The sequence below is a fragment of the Bufo gargarizans genome, chromosome 3 (assembly GCF_014858855.1).
Source record: "Bufo gargarizans isolate SCDJY-AF-19 chromosome 3, ASM1485885v1, whole genome shotgun sequence".
Taxonomy (NCBI): Eukaryota; Metazoa; Chordata; class Amphibia; order Anura; family Bufonidae; genus Bufo; species Bufo gargarizans.
This window is the reverse complement of record NC_058082.1, coordinates 291,002,334-291,022,408: the sequence shown is the minus strand read 5'-3', so window position 1 is coordinate 291,022,408 and position 20,075 is coordinate 291,002,334. Positions and strand designations below refer to the sequence as shown.

At 43.6% G+C, this 20,075-nt stretch overlaps 1 protein-coding gene across 7 annotated transcripts in view; it reads left to right on the top strand.

Annotated features, from left to right (window-relative positions):
- Positions 1-20,075, top strand: part of CLTC (clathrin heavy chain) — an 84,564-nt gene that overhangs the window by 15,119 nt on the left and 49,370 nt on the right. For 4 of the 7 annotated variants that reach the window (XM_044286317.1, XM_044286315.1, XM_044286320.1 and 1 more), the window contains exons 2-3: positions 6,624-6,831; positions 17,719-17,748. In XM_044286317.1, the coding sequence (XP_044142252.1) occupies positions 6,624-6,831; positions 17,719-17,748 (238 nt within the window). The remainder of the gene's footprint in view (positions 1-6,623; positions 6,832-17,718; positions 17,749-20,075) is intronic. The other 3 variants (XM_044286319.1, XM_044286318.1, XM_044286316.1) reach the window with 2 other exon arrangements.

The window sequence follows — 20,075 nt, the reverse complement described above, 5'->3', positions numbered from 1 at the left end:
TCTAAAAAATGCAACGGAGACCAAACGCAGCCAAACTGCTGCTATCTGAACGGATCCATATCCATTCAAAATGCATTGGGGCTGAACTGGTCCATTTTGGGCCGCTTGTGAGAGCCCTGAAACGGATCTTACAAGCAGACCCAGAAATGCCAGTGTGAAAGTAGCCTAAGCTGGGTTAACAGTTTTTTTTTTTTTTTTTATGGAGTCTTTGTCGAGTTTTGCATTTTTCTTGTTTCCTGCCATTCATGTTGTTAGCTGAAAGTCCATGGGAATTATGAAAAGCCTCGCCATTAAGATGAATGAGTCTGCATTTGATCCATAAAAAATTTGGTGTGTTTGGCCTTTTTTTGACAGCTTTTTGAGCCAAAGCTATATAAAGGAGGGACTTGTGTCTGGATTCCAGCAGAAAGGAGACATACATCATTGTGCCCGTGACAGTAGTTGGTGACATTCTGGGATTCTGCAGCCTAAACTGTAGACCCCAGTGATATTGGCTGCAGCAGAAGTACTAGAGGAACGGGGCTGTAGTAAGGGGTAAATTATATGATTCTTTTTTAATTCCCCCCCCCCCCTTTGAAAGGGTTTGCCGGTTTCCTATATCGATGAACTATCCTCAAGATAGGTAATTATTATCAGATTGTTGGGAGGCCGCCATCCGACACCCCCACAGATCAACTGTTTGAAGAGGAGGTGGCTTCATTGAAAAACGCATTGCATCCGGAAGCATCAAAACGCATTGCACCCACGTGGACAAAACCGAACGCAATTGCGGACAAAACTGAGTGAACTTGCTTGCAAAATGGTGCAAGTTTTACTGAACGCACCCTGAGCGCATCCGTGCCTAATCTGTCACGCTTGTGTGCAATAGGCCTTAGGGTATTATCATTACCAACTAAATCACGTTGAAAAATGATTCGGACATTGACATCAATGAGCTGCGGAGCTACCCACAAATCAGAGATAGTCAGTATATACATTATATAGTAATGATTTAGTTTTTTTACTAAATTTACCTATTTGGGAGTCGCCGTACCCCTTAGGCTTGGGCTAGGCTGTTGTTGCGCTTCCTTTTACACGTTGTGATTGTATGAACAGACGGATGCATTTTTCTGCGGGTCACATAATGACAGGAATAAGATCTTTTCGACTACATACCTCTGTGCAGGTCCAGACACAGCTGAGCAAAATATAAGGCCTCATTCACACGACATGTGACGGCCATTTTTATTTTATTTTTTATCACCCATCACGCGGCTGTTTTCTGAACCAGTCCAGTGAAACTCACCCATTTTGAATGACAGTTAAAAACTGATTGACGGCCATGAACACAGCCCCATTGAAATGAATGGGTCCGGTTTCCGTGTTTGCATTACGCATTGCACCCGTGCGGAATACTCACTCGTGTGAAAGGGGCCTTAGGGCGGATTCACAGGATCGGTTGCATCTTCTGGAATGACTACAGCGCCTCTGAACTGAATGCATCATAGTTATTTATGACAGTCACTTCCTATCTGATCGCGGCTCTATTTTACTGTGCTCACATGATATGGGTACAGTACAGTAGACCCTCCATCAGATAGGAACTGACTGTATCATAAATCACTATGATGCAGTCAGTTCGGGTCAGGGGAGCCACGGTCGGTTTGGAAGAGTCGCTGACACACTGTCCGTGTTTCCTGCACCAAGCGTCATGTAAATCAGCCCTAAGCCAAGGAGTAAAAATGTTTGACATCTTGTAACCTTTCCAGTTGAATGCAGCTCTGATTTGTCTGACTCTGTAACAAGAATAGGGCCCCCGGACAATGATGCCTCACTAAAGCTCTGGATAGATGGGTGCTGTTGACGTTCTGTGGAAAGGCTAATTTGCCCATGCGACTGTTCCAGAATGATCTTTACTAGAGATGAGAGAATTTCATATTTTGAAATTTGTTCACGCTTTGTTTGGTGGTAAAAGCAGAATTGTGTTATGGATTCTGTTACCACGCACCATAGCGCAATTCTACGACGGAATGCATAATGGAATGCCTTTAGAGGCAGTCCGTTATTCATTCCGTCATAATAGAAGTCTACGGGCTGCAAAACGGATCCGTCCCGTTTCCATTATGCAGGGGAGTCCTCTCCTGCATAACGGGACGGATCCGTTATGCAGGCCATAGACTTCTATTATGACGGAATGACTCTAATGGCATTCCGTCATGGAATTGTATTATGGCCCGTGGTAACGGAATCCACCAAACGAAGCGTGAACGAATTTTAAAAAATGAAATTTGCGTATCTCTAATGATTACATTGTTGGTTTCCAGTGAAACCTTTCATTTCAGCTTTGTCTGTTTCACAGTGAAGTATGACCCTGTCGCCCTAGTAGTTCTGCTGAGGCAGCACAGTCCCGTTGGACACTGCACCATATACATTTCCGAGGAAAGCGATATAAACTATGATCCTGTTTGTGTCTGTAAAAACTAGGCTTTCTCATTCTACCCCCTCCCTATGCTGACTGAATGCATATAGATATTCAGCTTGAAACAAGGTCAGTATAGTCCCTAAGGAAATACAGCCAGTGCACACAGATAAGTAATATTGATGTGTCCAGTGAGTGAGGAATTACTCATTGCAAAAGTAATGATATAAGTGATACAGTTTGCAGAAAAAGGTATCAAAATGGCCAATTTGCCTTTTCTTTTTTTCCCCCATCGCTTCTCTTACCCCAAAGGGTAATAAAATGTGATCAAAAAAGTCAAACACTCCAAAATGGTATCAATAAAAACTACAGATCGTCCCACAAAATGTTTTAATTTTTAAAAGTTAGAATTTTTACAGTATTTAGGCATATTAAGCATACACATATGTGGTATCATTGTAATCGAACTGCCCCAGAGATTGAAGGGCACAGGTCAGTTTTACCCCATTTGTTTTTTTTTTTTTTTTTACCGCTTCCCTCTACATTGTATGCCGTATTAAATGGAGGCATTAGAAATAACAACTTGTCCCGCAAAAAACAAGCCCTTATATGGATATGTGAATGGAAAAATAAGTTATGGCTCCAGGAAGACGGGGAAGAAAAATGAAAACTCAAACGAAAAAAAACCTCCAGTATCCAATGGGTTAAGCAAGCAGATATCTTCCCCTCACAGCAGCAGTAAACTGAAGAGTGCGCTCTGTTTTATATGGATGTTTTAGATCTCTGTGCTCACTGCTACAGAAGGACAGTAATCTGTATCCTCAATGGCATAATACTGCCGAAATGTAAGAGTTAAAAAATGTTTTCTTTGAATATTGAGTTTAAAAAAGTCACACTTTTCTCATGGAAGTGTCCCTTTAGTGGGAGCCTGTCACCAGGAAATCCACTGGTAAACCAGACGCAATGCCTTGTAGAGCCAGCTCAGCTAAATGTAACGATACCTTTCACTTAGGCCTCTTGCACACGAAAGTTGTGCATCTGTTCCGTGCATTGGGGGCTGCAATTGCACGGGCAACGTCAGTGCGGCGGCCGGTACGGATCGAGACCCTTTCCACTTGAATGGGTTCGTGATCCGTCCGCACCGCAAGAAAATAGAACAAGTTAAATTTTTTTTGCGGTGCGGAGGCACGGACAGAAACGCCACAGAAGCACTCCGTAGTGCTTCCGTGGGGCTCCGATCCGTGCTTCCGTTCCGCATCTCCGTGATGGCAGACCCATTCAAGTGAATGGGTCCGCATCCATGATGCAGAGTGCACAGGGGGCCAGTGCCCGTATATTGCGTATCCGTTCGTGTGCAAGAGGCCTTAGTGATCCATTTTTCATTTTCAGGAAACTGATCCATATGCAAATAAGCAGTTAAGTGCATTGGGGGCAGGTCATGGCACTGTGCATTCTTGCTCTTCCTGCTTCATCCACCACCAACCCGCGTCATCTCGTTCCTCTGCTGGACTGTTGTGTGCTGAAGCATTGGTCTTCCAGGGGTTGTCTCCTGTGTTTTATTCCACTTTAGGCCTCTTTCACACTACCGTATGGCTATTTGTGTTTTGCGGTCCGTTTTTCACGGATCCGTTTTTCAGTTTTTTTTGTTTGTTCCGTTGTTCCGTTCGGCGTATACAGTAATTGCATAGAAAAAATTGGGCTAGGCATAACATTTTCAATAGATGGTTCAGAAAGAACGGCTACGGAAGACATACGGATGCATTTCCGTATGTGTTCAGGTTTTTTTTGCGGACCCATTGATTTGAATGGAGCAAAGTGATTTGCGGGCAAAAATAGTACATGTTCTATCTTTCAACTGAACGGAAATACGGAAACGGAATGCATACGGAGTACATTTATTTTATTTTTATTTTTTTGCGGAACCATTGAAATGAATGGTTCCGTATACGGAACGCAAAAAACGGCCCGCAAAACGGAAACAAAAAACGGTAGTGTGAAAGAGGCCTTAGTTGGAATGTGTTGTTAACATTCAGTGTTGGCAAATGTTGGCCATTTTTTTCCGTGCTTTGTAGATGTCTCTGCAGCTTTGGTGACTTGGATGATTTCTGCTTGTAGTGAACGCGAAATAAGGGACTTTTAGTTGTCGGAGCATTTGAGGGTTTCGTTTTGGGAAATCCGTTGAGAACAATAGTTGACATCCTGTTGTTGAGTGTGGAAGTAAAGAATGCGGTCTGCTCAGCACTTCTGTGTCCTTCCTTACAGTGCCCGGCCTGAATCTGCTGACAACTTTAGGGAAAGTAGTGGAAGGCTTCTTGTCAGCACATTTTATTAATGAAAAAAAATATTTTTTTTCTTCATGTCATCTGGCTAAGAGTCTGTTCTCTGCAGGCCCTAGAGGTGACAGGCCTGTTGACACTAATCTGGCCACTTTCTGCTCCTTGCGTCGTTTGACCTATTTATTTTTCCCAGCGGTGGATACCTGGGTAAATAGAGCTTGCACACGTGGCGCCGGGTTCAGACCTTGTAGGACGTGTCTCCTTTGTATTTTCTTGCAGTTAGCAGATGGTTGTTTGGCTGTGATTATTTAAGGTAAATCTGTCTTGACTCGGTTGACTGGATAAGGTGGTATATAATCCTGGCATCCTGTAAGAATGCCATCTGCTGTCCATTTGTAGAAATAGCCACATGAAGTCTATAGATCTGTCACCCACATAAACCCTCTAGTTCAAGAAAAAAAAAGTCACATTAATGCTCCATTCACACGTCCGCAAAATGGTTCCACAATTTTGCGGAACAGGTGCGGACCCATTCATTCTCTATCGGGACGGAATGGATGCGGACAGCACACAGTGCTGTCTGCATCCGCAATTGCAGAGCGCGGCCCCGAACTTCAGCTCCGCGAAAGATGGAACATGTCCTATTCTTGTCCGCAGCTGCGGACAAGAATAGGCATTTCTATAGAGGTGCCGGGCGGGTGTGTTGTGGACCCGCAAATTGCGGGTCTGCAACACACCACGGACGTGTGAATAGAGCCTTACTGGGGAACAAACAGAATACTTACATGGTGACAGACATTATCTTTTTAGCGGCAGATCCGCTAATTCCAAGGCTCCCGTTCTGCCTTTCAAAATGGCTGCACCGTTTCTCGGACTGGTTGTCCAGCCCTGCTCTTAGATTGGCCAGTACTGTTCACATGAGCAGTGCTGGCCTATTCAATGGCAGCAAGAAGTGTCTTGGGGCTACTAAATGTACAGTATGCGTCAAGCAGTCTGAGAAATGATGCAGCCATCTTGGATGGCAGAATGGGAGCCCAGTAATTTGTGGATCTGCAGCTAAAAAACGGGTGACGATGAGGGCATCAGGTTAGTGTTTTAAGGTGGGGATTTTAAATGCATCCTAGAATATGTTATTATCTATTCTGGACACTGTACCAAGAGGCCCGATGGCCAATGTTACAGTGCAACATGTGAATGCTCTTTTTCTTTCTCTTTCTTTCTCTAGTACTGAAATAATGGTGTATAAAAGTATTCCTGGATTTTAATATTGATGACCTGTCCTTGGCATAGGCCTTCAGTACATAATCAGTGGGGGTCTGATATCAACTGCTTCTTTGTAGCTTTGGTGCTTGGACTACCCTGCCTCTTCCATTGTATAGTAGACGAGGCTAGTAACTGTGGTGCTGCTCCATTAGAAGTGTATGGGAGCAGCACTGGGATTACCGGTTCCATCCACTGCGCGATGGATAGAGCATTGTACTTCCGGAGCCACTCTGAAATAGCTGCTTGGCGGTGCTGTGTAGCGTCAAGCGCCTACTGATTTTGTATTGATAGCCTATCCTATGCCATCACGTTATGGTCATTAGGGGATCCAGAGATCCTGAGAATGTCCTTTGCACCACAGTGCTTTTGGCCACTTGGCTGTGCACAGAACTGCAGTGGTCTATCATTTATGTGAATGGGGCCACAATGACGCTCCATGGATGGTGGCTGGCTGTGCAGGGGAAAAGCGGAAAGGGATGCAGTGCTGCATTCCCTTCACTTTCAAAATCCTTGGGGGTCACCGAGATCTGACCTCCCATAAGACGTAAAGTGATGGCATAACCTAGCGATGGGCATAAACTTTTAACCCCTTTAAGGTTTGTACATATAATGTCACCGCGTCTAAATCCATGATTCTAACTACTTTTTTTTTTTTTTTTTTTTTTTCCTCCTTTCTTTTGCTTCAGCTCCAAAATCTGGGTATTAACCCAGCGAATATTGGCTTTAGCACGCTGACAATGGAGTCCGACAAGTTCATCTGCATCAGGGAGAAGGTTGGAGAACAAGCCCAAGTAGTTATCATTGATATGAACGACCCCAGCAATCCTATTCGTAGACCAATATCAGCCGATAATGCAATTATGAATCCAGCCAGCAAAGTCATTGCGCTGAAAGGTATTTCTTGCATTTGAATTTTTCACTGTCTGCTTTAATCATAATACCTAATGGAAAATGTAATAATAACAGTGGCTTCTGTTATATGGCCGTCCTATTGTGGCAGCCCTGTCTCACTTTATGTGCAGGTCTTCCATACATTGCGGGTTAGGTTGAGAGGTGCTGTCTTCTTGCACCTTAAGTAAACCATTCCTATTTACATTTATGGGTTGTGAATGCAATGAAGAGAAAAAAATGGCTCCTTGCTGAGATTATATGAAGATTCAATCTTTAAGGGCTTATGTCAGCAGTTTTGACCAAGCAGAACTGCTGACAGATCTAGTTAGGGCCTGTGAAGAGCAGGGCACTTTTATTAGCAGCAGCAATATGAACTGGCACTTGTATTCTGCTGGGGTCTGCCACCGCAAATGAAGGTGGTCCCTCGCCCTGAGGTGTTCAGCCCCTCCCCTGTGCTGAATGACAGCTGTAGTGCTGTCCCGGTTGGATGCTACAGCTGTCACTCAGATCAGAGGGGCTGTGAAGGAGCTCAGTGCAGAGAGTACTTCAAAGTGACGCTCCACCTCTAGTGCAGGAGCAGAATAAAAGTGCTTACTTACACTACCGCTCATAATAAAAGCTCCCCCACAGTGTGTTTGTACTGCTGTCCCCAGCCCCTACATAATGCTGTCAGCAGTTTTGCAGACGCCATGCTTGTTATAAAGTGGGATTGACATCAGATGTGAGGGTCTGAAGCTTCTATGCAGACTTCCTTATACATTACTGTCTTCGGGCTTCCGATCATAACAAGGGATTTAGATATCTCTTGGATATGCCATCATTTGTTAAGATCTGATGGTGAGGACCTCACCGATCCTCAGAATGAAAGGACCGCTTCCCCAGTATAGTTCTGTTTCTCCCTGCTCTGCAGGCGGGTGAGAGGTCTCCTCTGCAGGAAACATACAATCTGCTCTTTCATTCTTGGGATCAACTAGAGTTATAGCTGATACCACCACTGCTCATATTCTATCAATGGTGCCATATTCCTTAAAATTATAACTGCACACTTATTTTTCATGATTTGGTTTTTGAAGGACAAAGTTAGATCTGTTCTAAACAGTGTCCCAAACAAGGGGATCTTCGTAGTCAGTATTGGTTACCGGTTTGTTTCCATCTTCATACACAAGGCTTAGGTCAGAATGACTCTCGCACTGTGGCTAGGATTGGCCAGAGTTACAAAAATAGCCGAACAGGTTGTGATGTGTTTTTTCTGGAGCTCCTATAGGAGTGAATGGGAGCATTCCACAACCTGCTCGGCTGTTTCTGTAACTCCGGCCAACCCATACGAGAGTTATTCCTATCTCAGCCATATATTTCTCAGATGGGAGTAATACTTGAAATGATATTTATAAATATTTATTTTTCGAAACGTGGTCTTGTCATTACTCAGAGAAGGGTTCACCCCCTTAGACTTGTTGGTGTCAGAACCCTCTAAGAGGAACGTATTAAATATTTCCCCTTTGCAACTAGAGATCCCCATAGACATAGGGTGTGCGACATTCCCACACCTGTCTCCCCATTTTGGAAGGTAATTGTTGGGTGATGAATAACTCCTAGTTGAGTTGTGTTGGTGGGATTTCCAGAACTGGATAATAACTTCTATACAGCCATATAATAGATGGATGCATGTCTTCCACCAGAGGCAGCTACGCTTTCCGTAGCTTAGACATGTTTAAAAGGGTATTGGAATATTTCTAAACCAGGCAGGCCCTGATTTTATTTAAATAAAAAATATATATTTTTATAGCAAAATAACAAATATTTTAACAATGACGTGTCCAATACTTAATATGTTTACGTCTACATGTCTGTGCAAGAAGCACGGCAGCACGTACATGTCTGGAGGCATCCTTCAATATGTAATATCTGCCTGTATATAGTAAAGAATCTCCTGCACATACACATCTGTTTCTGTCACTGGTGTCCTATAAAATTACGGTAGACCACTGTATGTGTGCTGAGCTACACACAGCTATGTACACGCCTGCATTGCAGACAGGAAGAATAGCATTGCACGCAGCGCTATTTTTCCTGTTAAAATTACAGGTGTCGTAACTGAACCTGACAGACTCTATTATAAGTGGAGTCCATCGTGTGATGGTCCTGCACTGTGTGCTGGTAGTCATATGTGATGAAATCCATGTCACAGACCGGACTGGAGCCTAATAGTGAGCGACCTGATGCATGCATTTTGATCCCTAGTCCAGGTAGATTCGCTGTGGCAAGTTTTGCTGTAGAAACTTTCTGCAACTGAGAATCAGTATAATTCACCTAAATGGCGCTTGCAGATATCCACATGCTTGCTGCCAAATCAACCCCATTCAAATGAAGGGCACTAGCTTTCAGTCGCTGATAATTTCTGCAGGAAAATATGTCACGTGTGAATTCTGGTTATTATTGCAGACCCTCTATTGACAACATATAGAAATCTAAAATTAGGTTGCATTTTTTTTCTTCTTTTTCTTTTTTTTTCTTTTGAAATGTTCAAATGTGTCAGCATTGACCACTCACTCTTAAATGTGATCCTTAAAGAGGACTTGTCACCTCTCCTGACATGTCTGTTTTAGTAACTACTTGCATTTCACATGTAATAACAATTCTGGAGCATCTATTCTTACGGCTCTGTTGTTCTGTTCCTTTATTATTCCTGCTGGAAGTTAAGAATTAATTATTAGCAGTCTGCAATGAATTTTCAGCTGGGAGTTATTAGTTGGGAGTGTGTCCCTGCTAGAGGTCGCACTTCATTTTTTCCAGAAGAGTAAAAATACTCGTCTTAACAATTTTTTTGCTATTTTCAGCCAGAATTTTGCGGTAATTCATCTATATAATGCATAGGCCCACCTAACGTTATGAGGCTGATATTTCTGCAGGGAAACCATTGCTAGTCTCCCATGCAGAAATAAATGTAGACAATTTTACATTTATCCAACATCATACTCTAAACATAAGACCTTTGCTGCCCTACACGGCGCCCACTGCAAACTGTACAATAGACTGGTTACACTGACATAGCCCTGCGCTTAATTTGTGCCGGACCTGGCAGCTTCTGATACGCATGAGTTTTTTTTCCAGGGAGTAAAATGACCTGAACAGGCATCTATGATGCTTGTACAGGCGTTATTGTGACCTCTGGTCCCTGCACAATCTGATATTATCCAAGTAGTGCTGCCAGTGTTTCTGGACACACACCCTAACTGGTAACACCCATCTGTACCTTCATTGCAAACTGCTAGTAATTCATTCTTAACTTCATGAAGAAATAATAAAGGAATGTCATAAAAATAGATGCTGCAGAACTGTTATTACATGGGGAATGCAGACAGTCACTATAACAGGAGGGGTGACGGGTCCCTTTTAATCTTGGTGCCTCCCTAAACATACAATCATTCTTTTCATTATTACAAGTGTAAATGACTACAATGCAACTAACATTGTTATTATGGCAATCCTGAAATGTTCTGAAATGCATTTTGTCCTATCCTGCCCTAACGTGTACCCTTCTAGTTATTCACTGGTGGATGTAATGGTGCAGATGATAGCAGCACAGGGCACTGCGCAGTAGGCACCACCCACGTAACTACCACGCTGGCATGATGCTTCTCTCACCTGTACTATTACCACCCCTGTGAATGTGCCCTTATAAAAGATGTTTATAAAGATAAAGGAAAAAAAATGTTCTTGTTTTAAAACCTGCTCTTTTTTAATTTTGCATTGCTTTTTGTTACATTTTAATGCTTCTTGTGTGTATGCAGATGGTGAGTTATCTCCTATTACATTGTACAAGTCATAGTCCTGTATAGGTAAAAAGCTTTAGCCACTGTTTCTGTGCATGTCCACCTCAGAAATTAAGTATATAAGGGGAAACGTTCACCCCCCTACTCCTGAACAAGAGCATTTTCCTCTAGTTTAATGTATGCCAGGGACTTGATATAGCAGTTCAGCTGTGATTTATTATGCCAAGTTCATTTGTATTAAATTGAAATGAGCCCTGCAGAAACAGATAAGAGCTTTTTATTAGCTGGGAAGTGACTTTTACAATGTCTCTCGTAGTGTTTCCCCTTAGTGTGCTTTATATCCCCTTCCATATGCTTTCCACAGTGTTTTGGGTAGAGCCCTAACTATGCCTGTTCAGACACCCCTCTTCACATGTCATGGGGGGCAGCAGGGCTTGACCTCTTTTTGTGAATTTTTCAGACTATAACATAAACCATGTCAGATATTGAATTCACCAGATTTTATTTATTATTGAGTTGAGTTGAGCCCATGCTCAGCATGAGGGGTAAAATTAGAGCCATTCACTGGGCAACAAGTATTCAAGCACCAAGGATCTTCCAGCACTAATATCTTATGTATAGGGCAGGCTATTAATGTTCTGTTGGCCCCTGACGACTGGGGCTGCGGTATTCATATGCCTTTACTGTTCATCCAGCGACTGCGGCTGGTCTGTCAATGTGGCCCCATTAAATTGAATTTTTGTTCTGTTCCTCATCGGGGTTGGCAGAGGACAGACTTGCACCAGTCAAACATTGGTCAAATGTTCCATCCTCAGTTCCCTTTTAACAGTATCCTCTGGTAAATAGATATTACGTTTAGGCATCGTTTAGTCATTTTACATTTTTTTTTTAGCAGATTACGGCAGCATGTGAGTCCCGCATTTAGAAAACAAATGGATCCTAGAGGAGTCATATTGAACATGAGTCTACCATATTGCTTGACAGATCAAGGGCTATGACCCTAGGTTTAAAGGGGTTGTCCAACCTCAATAAAAAATTGTGATGGGCCAGTTTTAAAAAAACAAAACAAAAAACACTGCTCCTGTCCCAGCAGCTAAGAAGGTTTGGACTACTTGACTGGTTGTTTGGCTTCAGTTTCTTGTATAGATTCTGATGGTTTAATTTTCCAGCAGAAGCAACCATCATGAACAGAAGGAGATAAGCTAGGCATTGCAGAGAATCTGGTTTGTCCTTCAAGTATGTTGTCTGAAAATGAGTCAATCAAGTAATAATATAAGTAGCTGTGTGGCCGGGGAATGAAAGGGGTAGTCCACAGGATAGACCATTAATATCTGGTAATGGTGGGAATAGAGCTCCCCCAATCCCCATCCTGCCTTGTGCGGTTTGCTGAAGTGTATCTTCAATCTGCCTGTAAGTGAATGGAGAGAGCCCTGCGTGAACAAGCCAGGCAGGATGGATGCCTGTCCCACCTTTTGGGCCTGAACCTGTCTCCAGAACTGGGTTACCCTGACCCTCATCCTGCCTTGTGCCGAGGCCAAGCATGTGTGTCTCCATTCACTTGGAAGTTTTGACTATAATCAAGCAGCACCATGCAGGTTAAGGGAACCCCATTACAGACATAGGTGCAACACCCACGTCTATAAGAATTTTATGAAACAGCCTGTGGATATGCCTTAAATGTCTAAGATGGGGCTAAGCCCTTTGAGGGCAACGTCACATGAGTGCATTCAGCGCAGGAAATGCGCTACACATGGCGAGGGTGTTTGCCGGACTCAACATTGCTCCTGTGTCACGAACGTGCAACATTATACTGATTTCTAATGCTGTGTTCCTGCCTGACCTTGGCTGTACTAAATGGCACTGACGACATTATGTGTGCACAGTTCAGTACAGCCGAGGTCGAGCAGGAACACACAACGTTATAAAGCATTATAAAGCTGTTACAAAAGCAATGTTCAGTCTAGGAAATTTCCTGCACTGAATACCCTTGTGTGAAATTTGCCTTCGAAGGGTTATTCCCATGTTAGACATGGCATAGCCACAGGATGTGGATAAAGATTTGGTCTGGAGTCAGTTGTCCATTCTCATCTCATGTGGTATATGACTTTTTATTTTATTTTTTTTATCACTTTTGTACGTTCAGTTATTTTCTTCATTATGTAGATGGTAGAACACAAGGGGTTGGTCATTTTCATGAAGGACAAGTGAAGGTGTGCTGGTACACTGATTTGAGTCCTGGCAAATTGAGGCAGAGTACGGCATAATTAATTTTATGTCCATCCCCCCCCCCATTATACTTACTGCTTGGTTTACTCTATGGGAGTCGCTGAGCTCTTTCAGCCTCCACAGAAAGTCCTTGTTAAAAGCAATGAATGTCTATGCTCTTGTAAATACTTGACAACTGTGCTGGCACCACCGCTCGAAATGTTTACGGGAGACCTTGTTCGGTATGTACAGTGTAAGCCAGGGATATAAGAGTATTTCACAACTATCTAACTGTATTGTGCAGCTTTAAAATGCTGTCATGGCACTGCTAATGTGTATTTGGCTGTCCCATTAAATCCTAGACCCCCCCCCCCCCCCCTCCACAAATAGAAAAAAAAAATCTGCAGTTTGTTTTCAAGAAACAGTCTTAAAAGCCGACTGACAGGCAATTATTGGGACTAAACTGAACATTCCTAGTAATTGCCTGATCGTGAGTGGAGGTGGGAGGTGCATTTACATGCTGCAGTTATCCCCTCTGTATGCGGATTGCTACTGTGATCGCATGTGCCCATACAGATTTTTACAAACTATGATTTTGTGTGCCACATGAATGATGCGATCATCTGATTAACGAGTGTGTTCTCATTCATCACGTGGGAAAATTATCGTGAACAAGCATTTGTGCTAAGGATCATCCCCGATAGTTGCACCTATCCACTGCCTTTATACCCTCCCATTCACTGCTATGGGAGTTGTAAGAATAGCATGGTGAGTGTACTCCGCTATTTTAAGAAGTTCAATACTGGGGAAAGCAGAGCGCACCGCACAAGGACACCACCTGTCCCGTCACCACTATAGGACTGACGGGAATTGCTGAGCCAGAGTTCGGCCATTTTCAGAACACCCATAGTGATGGAGGGTGGCCGTGCTTTCGCATGGTGCTCTCCTTCACTTCAAGGGTCCCGTTCCGGAGACAGGATCAGATCAGTTCCCAGAGGTGGGACCCACATTTATCTTAGCGATATGTCATCAATGTCTGAGATGGGAATACCCCTTTAAGTAGATGCCAATAATAGATGCTAGACAGTGGAATCCATTACTCAGAACATCCTATTAAAAGGAAAAAAAGTATACATTTAAATATGCAGGATTACATTAAGACCAGCGTTTTCCACGCTGTTCTTAAGTCCCTCTGTGCTGCCAAAGTAGAGGCGCAGGCTTCTGCATAAGTTTGGTGCTTCCTCTGGCAGGCTGTGCGACAGACTTACACACGTCTGTGTGTGTTTTGCAGATCCGCAAAACATGGACACGGCAATGATTTTGCAGACCGCACATCGCCGGTGTTCTATGAATAAACCTTAAGTTATAACCAAACCTTAAGTTAGCTGATTTAAGTGGGCTCGCCGGGAGTGTGTTCTTCGGCGCAAGCGCACTACGCCGAAACTGGTATTCAGCGCATGCGCAAACAAACGGAAGTCTGTAGAAACCTTAACTCTCATTCAGCCCTATTTACTTCACGTGCACGCGTGGCACGTATCGCACGGGGGTATGAGCTCACATCGCACGTGGGTATGAAGAAAACTTAAGAGGCGCGGGGATCACACGGGCACGGGTGTATGAATAAACCTTAAGTCATTCAGCCCGATTTACTTCACATGTGCTAACACTGCGTGGCCACCCTATAACTGATTATGTTAATGAAATGATTGTTAATTAGCATTACACACCGCGCGTGCACGTGTGAAGTAAATCGGGCTGAATGACTTAAGGTTTATTCATACACCCGTGCCCGTGTGATCCCTGCGCCTCTCATAACCCCGTGCCTCTTAAGTTTTCTTCATACCCACGTGCGATGTGAGCTCAAAACCCCGTGCCACTTAAGGTTTCCTCATACCCCTGTGCGATACATGCCGCACGTGAAGTAAATAGGGCTGAATGAGAGTTAAGGTTTCTTCAGACCTCCGTTTGTTTGCGCATGCGCTGAATACCAGTATCGGCGTAGTGCGATTGCGCCGAAGAACACCCCCCCCCCCCCGGCGAGCCCACTTAAATCAGCTGACTTAAGGTTTAGTTATAACTTAAGGTTTATTCATAGAACACCGGCATTTAATAGAAAATGCCTAATCTTGTCCGCAATCGACATGTTCATGCGGAACAGAATTGCGGACGTGTGAATGGACCCTAAAATGTACGCCAGCTCCCTCGCTGGTGTAGAGTTAAGCCATTTTCCATGCCAAAAACCAGGATAGAAAATGATAAATGAGTCGGGTGTGTTGGCCAGCCTGCTTCCTGCCCACGCCATGACCCCCTTAGTTGGCACTTTGGCGTGAGCTAGGAAGTTTAAGGCTACTGACACACTGGCGTTTTTGTTTTCCGGTATTTTGTTCCGTCACAGGAGCTCAATACTAGAAAAAAACTGATCGGTTTTATCCTAATGCATTCTGAATTTTCTCTCCAGCCAAAAATACTGATCACTTGCAGGATCTGCCATTAAATTACATTGAAGTGTATTAGTGCCGGATCCGGCATTAAGTGTTCTGGAAAAACGGAGCCGGCTTTCCGGTCTGGGCATGCGCAGACCTTTAAAAATGCAAATAATTTTTATACCGGATCCGTTTTTCCGGATGACACCGGAGAGACAGATCCGGTATTTCAATGCATTTGTCAGACGGATCCAGATGTGTCTGACAAATGCCATCAGTTTGCGTCCGGATTGCCTGTCGCCGGAACTGGCTCCTGGAATTTTCTGCCGCAGGTGTGAAAGTACCCTAAGATTTTGCCTCAAAAATGGCATGTGACAAAATCTGTAACTTTAATATGCAACTATTGTGGAGTATATAAGTTAATAAATGTCCCCCCATATTTTTTTTTTTTTTTTTTTTTTTTCTTTTTTCCCTAAGCATGGATAGATGGTAAGACAATGTCATATCATAACTTCCACTATGACGTAGACCGGCATTTTTTTCCTCCCTTTAAACGCTGCATTAGTGCTTTTGCCTCTGTAGTATTTGTATTTCAATAGACATTGATAATCTTTTAGAGGAAGAGTTTTGTGCTGTATATGCCAGAGAACACGTGTCTTATGTAAATGTCTTAGCGTCCTTCCTTTCCATAAAGTAAATATCTTCATAGTCTACTCATAGACACATAGGTCAGACAGTGCCATAGGGGAAACTGAACGTCTATAGGGATTTAGAGTCAGTGGCTATAAACTAGTAACAGCTACACAATGAACATAAAATTACTGAAACATTCCTGTCAGGTCTCCTAGGGGGCAGCAAATAATGGGGAGGGGGAAAATTTAGTTTTTTTAAGTTGATGTTATTATTTCAGAATGCAGCAGTCCATTCACACGTACGTAGAATGTGTCCGCACCTGTTCCACAATTATCCGAAACGGGTGTGGACCCATTCATTCTCTATGGGGCAGGAATGGATGCGGACAGCACACAGTGTGCTGTTCGCATCTGCATTTCCAGAGCGCGGCCCCAAACTTTAAAAAAGAAAAATAGAACATGTCCTATTCTTGTCTGCAATTGCGGACAAGAATAGGCAGTTCTATGGGGGTGCCGGCCGGGTGTATTGCGGATCCGCAATACACTACAGACGTGTGCATGGACCCTAAACCTTCCCTACATACCGATGGCCTTTACTATAAACAAACTTATCCAGAAAAAGTCTAGTCAGGGTAAGTGAACATAGAGTTTCCAACCTAAGGCTACTTTCACACTGGCGTTTTGGCTTTCCGTTTGTGAGATCCGTTCAGGGCTCTCACAAGCAGTCCAAAACGGATCAGTTTTGCCCTAATGCATTCTGAATGGAAAAGGATCCACTCAGAATACATCAGTTTGCCTCTGATCAGTATCCATTCCGCTCTGGAGGTGGACACCAAAACGCTACTTGCAGCGTTTTGCTGTCCGCTTGACGAAACGGAGCCAAACAGATTCGTCCTGGCACACAATGCAAGTCAATGGGGATGGATCCGTTTTCTCTGACGCAATCTGGCACAATAGAAAACTGAGCCGTCTCCCATTGACTTTCAATGGAGTTCATGACGGATCCGTCTTGGCTATGTTACAGATAATACAAACAAAGGCAAAGCGAGTACACCCCATACATATTGGATGGCTGGATGGTCCCACCAAAATCAGTACTAATGTAATATGAAGTGGCTGCTGCAACAAAACTTCAGATTTAGATTTACAGTATTTTGCCGATTTTATAGTTTAGGCTACTTTCACACTCGCGTTTTTTGTGGATCCGTTACAATAATACAACCGCATGCATCCGTCATAAACGGATCCGCAAAAAATGCGAGTGTGAAAGTAGCCTAAACTATAAATCGGCAAAATACAGTAAATCTGAATCTGAAGTTTTGTTGCAGCAGCCACTTCATATTACATCAGTGCTGATTTTGGTAGGACCCATCCAGCCATCCAATATGTATGGGGTGTTCTCACTTAGCCTTAGCTCCAGGTTGGGGGGGATAAGGGTCAGGCATTTGGAATTTAGCATACCCGGTTATATTATTTTTAGGAGAATAAGCCACCAGAGGTGTCTGGCAGCAGCTTATTCCCCTCTCCCTTTTCAGAACGCATGTATGGTCAGCCGATCTGAGCATGCTGGTTTATAGGTGTCGGCGAGACAAGCATTCGACTGACTGCTCTCTAAAGCGTATGGCGGCTTAACCAGTATTGCTGCTCTTCCTTCCTGCAACATTGAGAAATGCCAGTATCTCTAATTAGATCAATCTAGAATGTGATTTTATTTGTGCCCCTAGAACTCACCCGTAGACTAGGTGACTCTCAGTCTCTTTCTAAAGATTTCATATTGTTGTGTATGTACCCTTCAGTAGCCCTGTATAGACGCCTCTTTATAATGTGATTGCAATCTTTTTAATTCTTTTTTTGAAGCAGGCTCTGCAGAGAATGCCTCAGCACAGGGTAAGTATCAACCAGTAGATTTAGATGTACTAACCATGTACGCTTGCTCAGTAATACAAATGGAAGCGGGCTAGGGTTGTGCTGGTCCAGGTATGGAGCTGGGAGAGTGATGGGGGTTAGCGCAGCATTTATTAGCAGTTCCCTTGCTTTCTGGGTTATAAATAATTGTGTGATAGGCCTTTAATTTCTCCTATGAGAGTTGGCTGCTGCTTTCCAATGTCGGGAAATGCATGTGTCAATTTCCGTATTTAGCCGTAGCATAATTTAGACTAAATTTATTAAAACGGCAGGGCTTTGCAACTCATCTGAATGGGAACTGAGCTCTTTGCATTGGTCAAAGCTCACATTTGTGATATACAAAGACTATAAAGGCTCACCTACCTTTTGTAGTGGTTATATAATCTGCAAACTATGGGGACTGTAGGGCGTCCAGTTTTATGTCCTGCACAGCTTGTGCCAGTAGAAATTGCACCAACCCATGCCTAGCAAAAAGTTTATTAGTAAACCTTAAAGACCATGGACATCTTTAAACCCGTTTTTATTGCATATGCTTTTCCAATTAAACCAGATTCTAAATTAGTTTTCATTAAACATTTTCTTCCACTTCTGCAGCTTCAGTGTATGCATACTACTATGCAAACTGCTTGATTCCGTTCTGTGCTAAGTCTGTCAGATGAGCTCGCTGATGGCTCGTTCTGCAGCCTCCTCACCTCTTTTGAAGCTAAACTAAGGCTTGGTACACATCTGTTTGATGCTCTGTTCCATGGGCGCCATGATGGAAATGCGACGGACACCATTATAGTCCATTGGTAGCAATTAGCGTTGAGCGAATCGAATGCATCCAAAGTTGAATTCGATCGGAAGTTTAGGAAGAATTAGATTCGCCACGAATCTGAAATTCTTTGTGGTAATCAATTTTTCCTAAAATGGTGGCTGAAAATGAAAATTATACTCACCTTATCCACTTGATTGCAGAGAGGCTGTCTGTTCCTGTCTTAGGCCTCATGCACACGGCCGTTGTTCTGGTCCGCATCAGAGTCGCAGTTTTGGTGGCTTGGATGCTAACCCATTCACTTCAATGGGACCGCAAAAGATGCGGATAGAAACATCCGTTGCTCCGTTTCGTGGCTCGCAAAAAAAATACAACCTGTCCTATTCCTGTCCATGTTTTGCGGACACGAATAGGCAGTTATATCAATGGCTGTCCATGCCATCCGTGTTTTGCAGGTCATATGCATGAGGCCTTAATTGAAGAAAATCCACCAAAGGACCTGCTGCGAGCGGGAAGACGTCGCCAAGTGATCCCATGGTGACGGCTTCACGCTTGCAGCAGGTCCTTTGGCGAGTTTTCCTCACTCAAGACTTGTATCATTTTTATTTAGTTTTTTTTAACCCCCTGAGCACCAGAATGTGAGTCTCAGATGCCATTATCAATGTTAAATGTGGCATCTGAGGGTTTATGTGATGGGGGGTGGCATGATAGCTGTTCCCCCATCATTGCGCCCGCTCCATACAGTGAAAAGCAATTTTCAAAGCTTCGCTCATCTCTAGTAGCAATCATACCATGGAAAAGAATGCCCGACGCAGATGTGAACGGAGCCGAACCCTAATAAATGTGAATCAAATGTGATGAGAAGTTATGCATTAACAGATTCTCAGTTTCTGCCTACATTTTGGATCAATATAGTATGTGGTGCAGTTTGAGTGAATATGTACCTACCTAAGCAGGCAGTGGCAGAAGTGAGAGCAGGAGGAGTGGCAGGCATTCACTGGGGAAGCAGAACCTGTGACCGCAGGGCAGACATGGTACACCCTGCACTAAGAGTTATCCCAGTTGGCCAACAATTGGGGGTGTATGGACTTCCCCCATCAAGCATGTTACATTCTGTTCATTAGCATGGGCACAGGGTGACACTACATTACATAGATACTGACCATAGACCATGCTGATTTGATATAATCTGCCGACTGTCAAACGTTTTCTTGGCTTCGCTGACCTTCGGGACCAGGGATCATTGATATAGCATGCCTGTTCCTTCTTCTAGCCAGCTATAATCACTGTTGGGTAGTCCTGATGGAGCTAATGGCTTTGGGAAGAACATGAACGTCTTCAGTGTCCTGCACGCTTTCATTGTAAACCCCACTTGTTGTCCTTAGTTCATATCCAAAACAAATCTGTGTCCTCCAGAGACGCTCCACCCCACTCCAGATCGCCTACTTGCATGCATCCAGTCAAGGCCAAATACCCCTCTGCATCCCATTGTAGTAATGATTTACATTTTCAATCATTTCCTTGCTTGTTGTCAACATTTGCTTTCTGAAAGTGA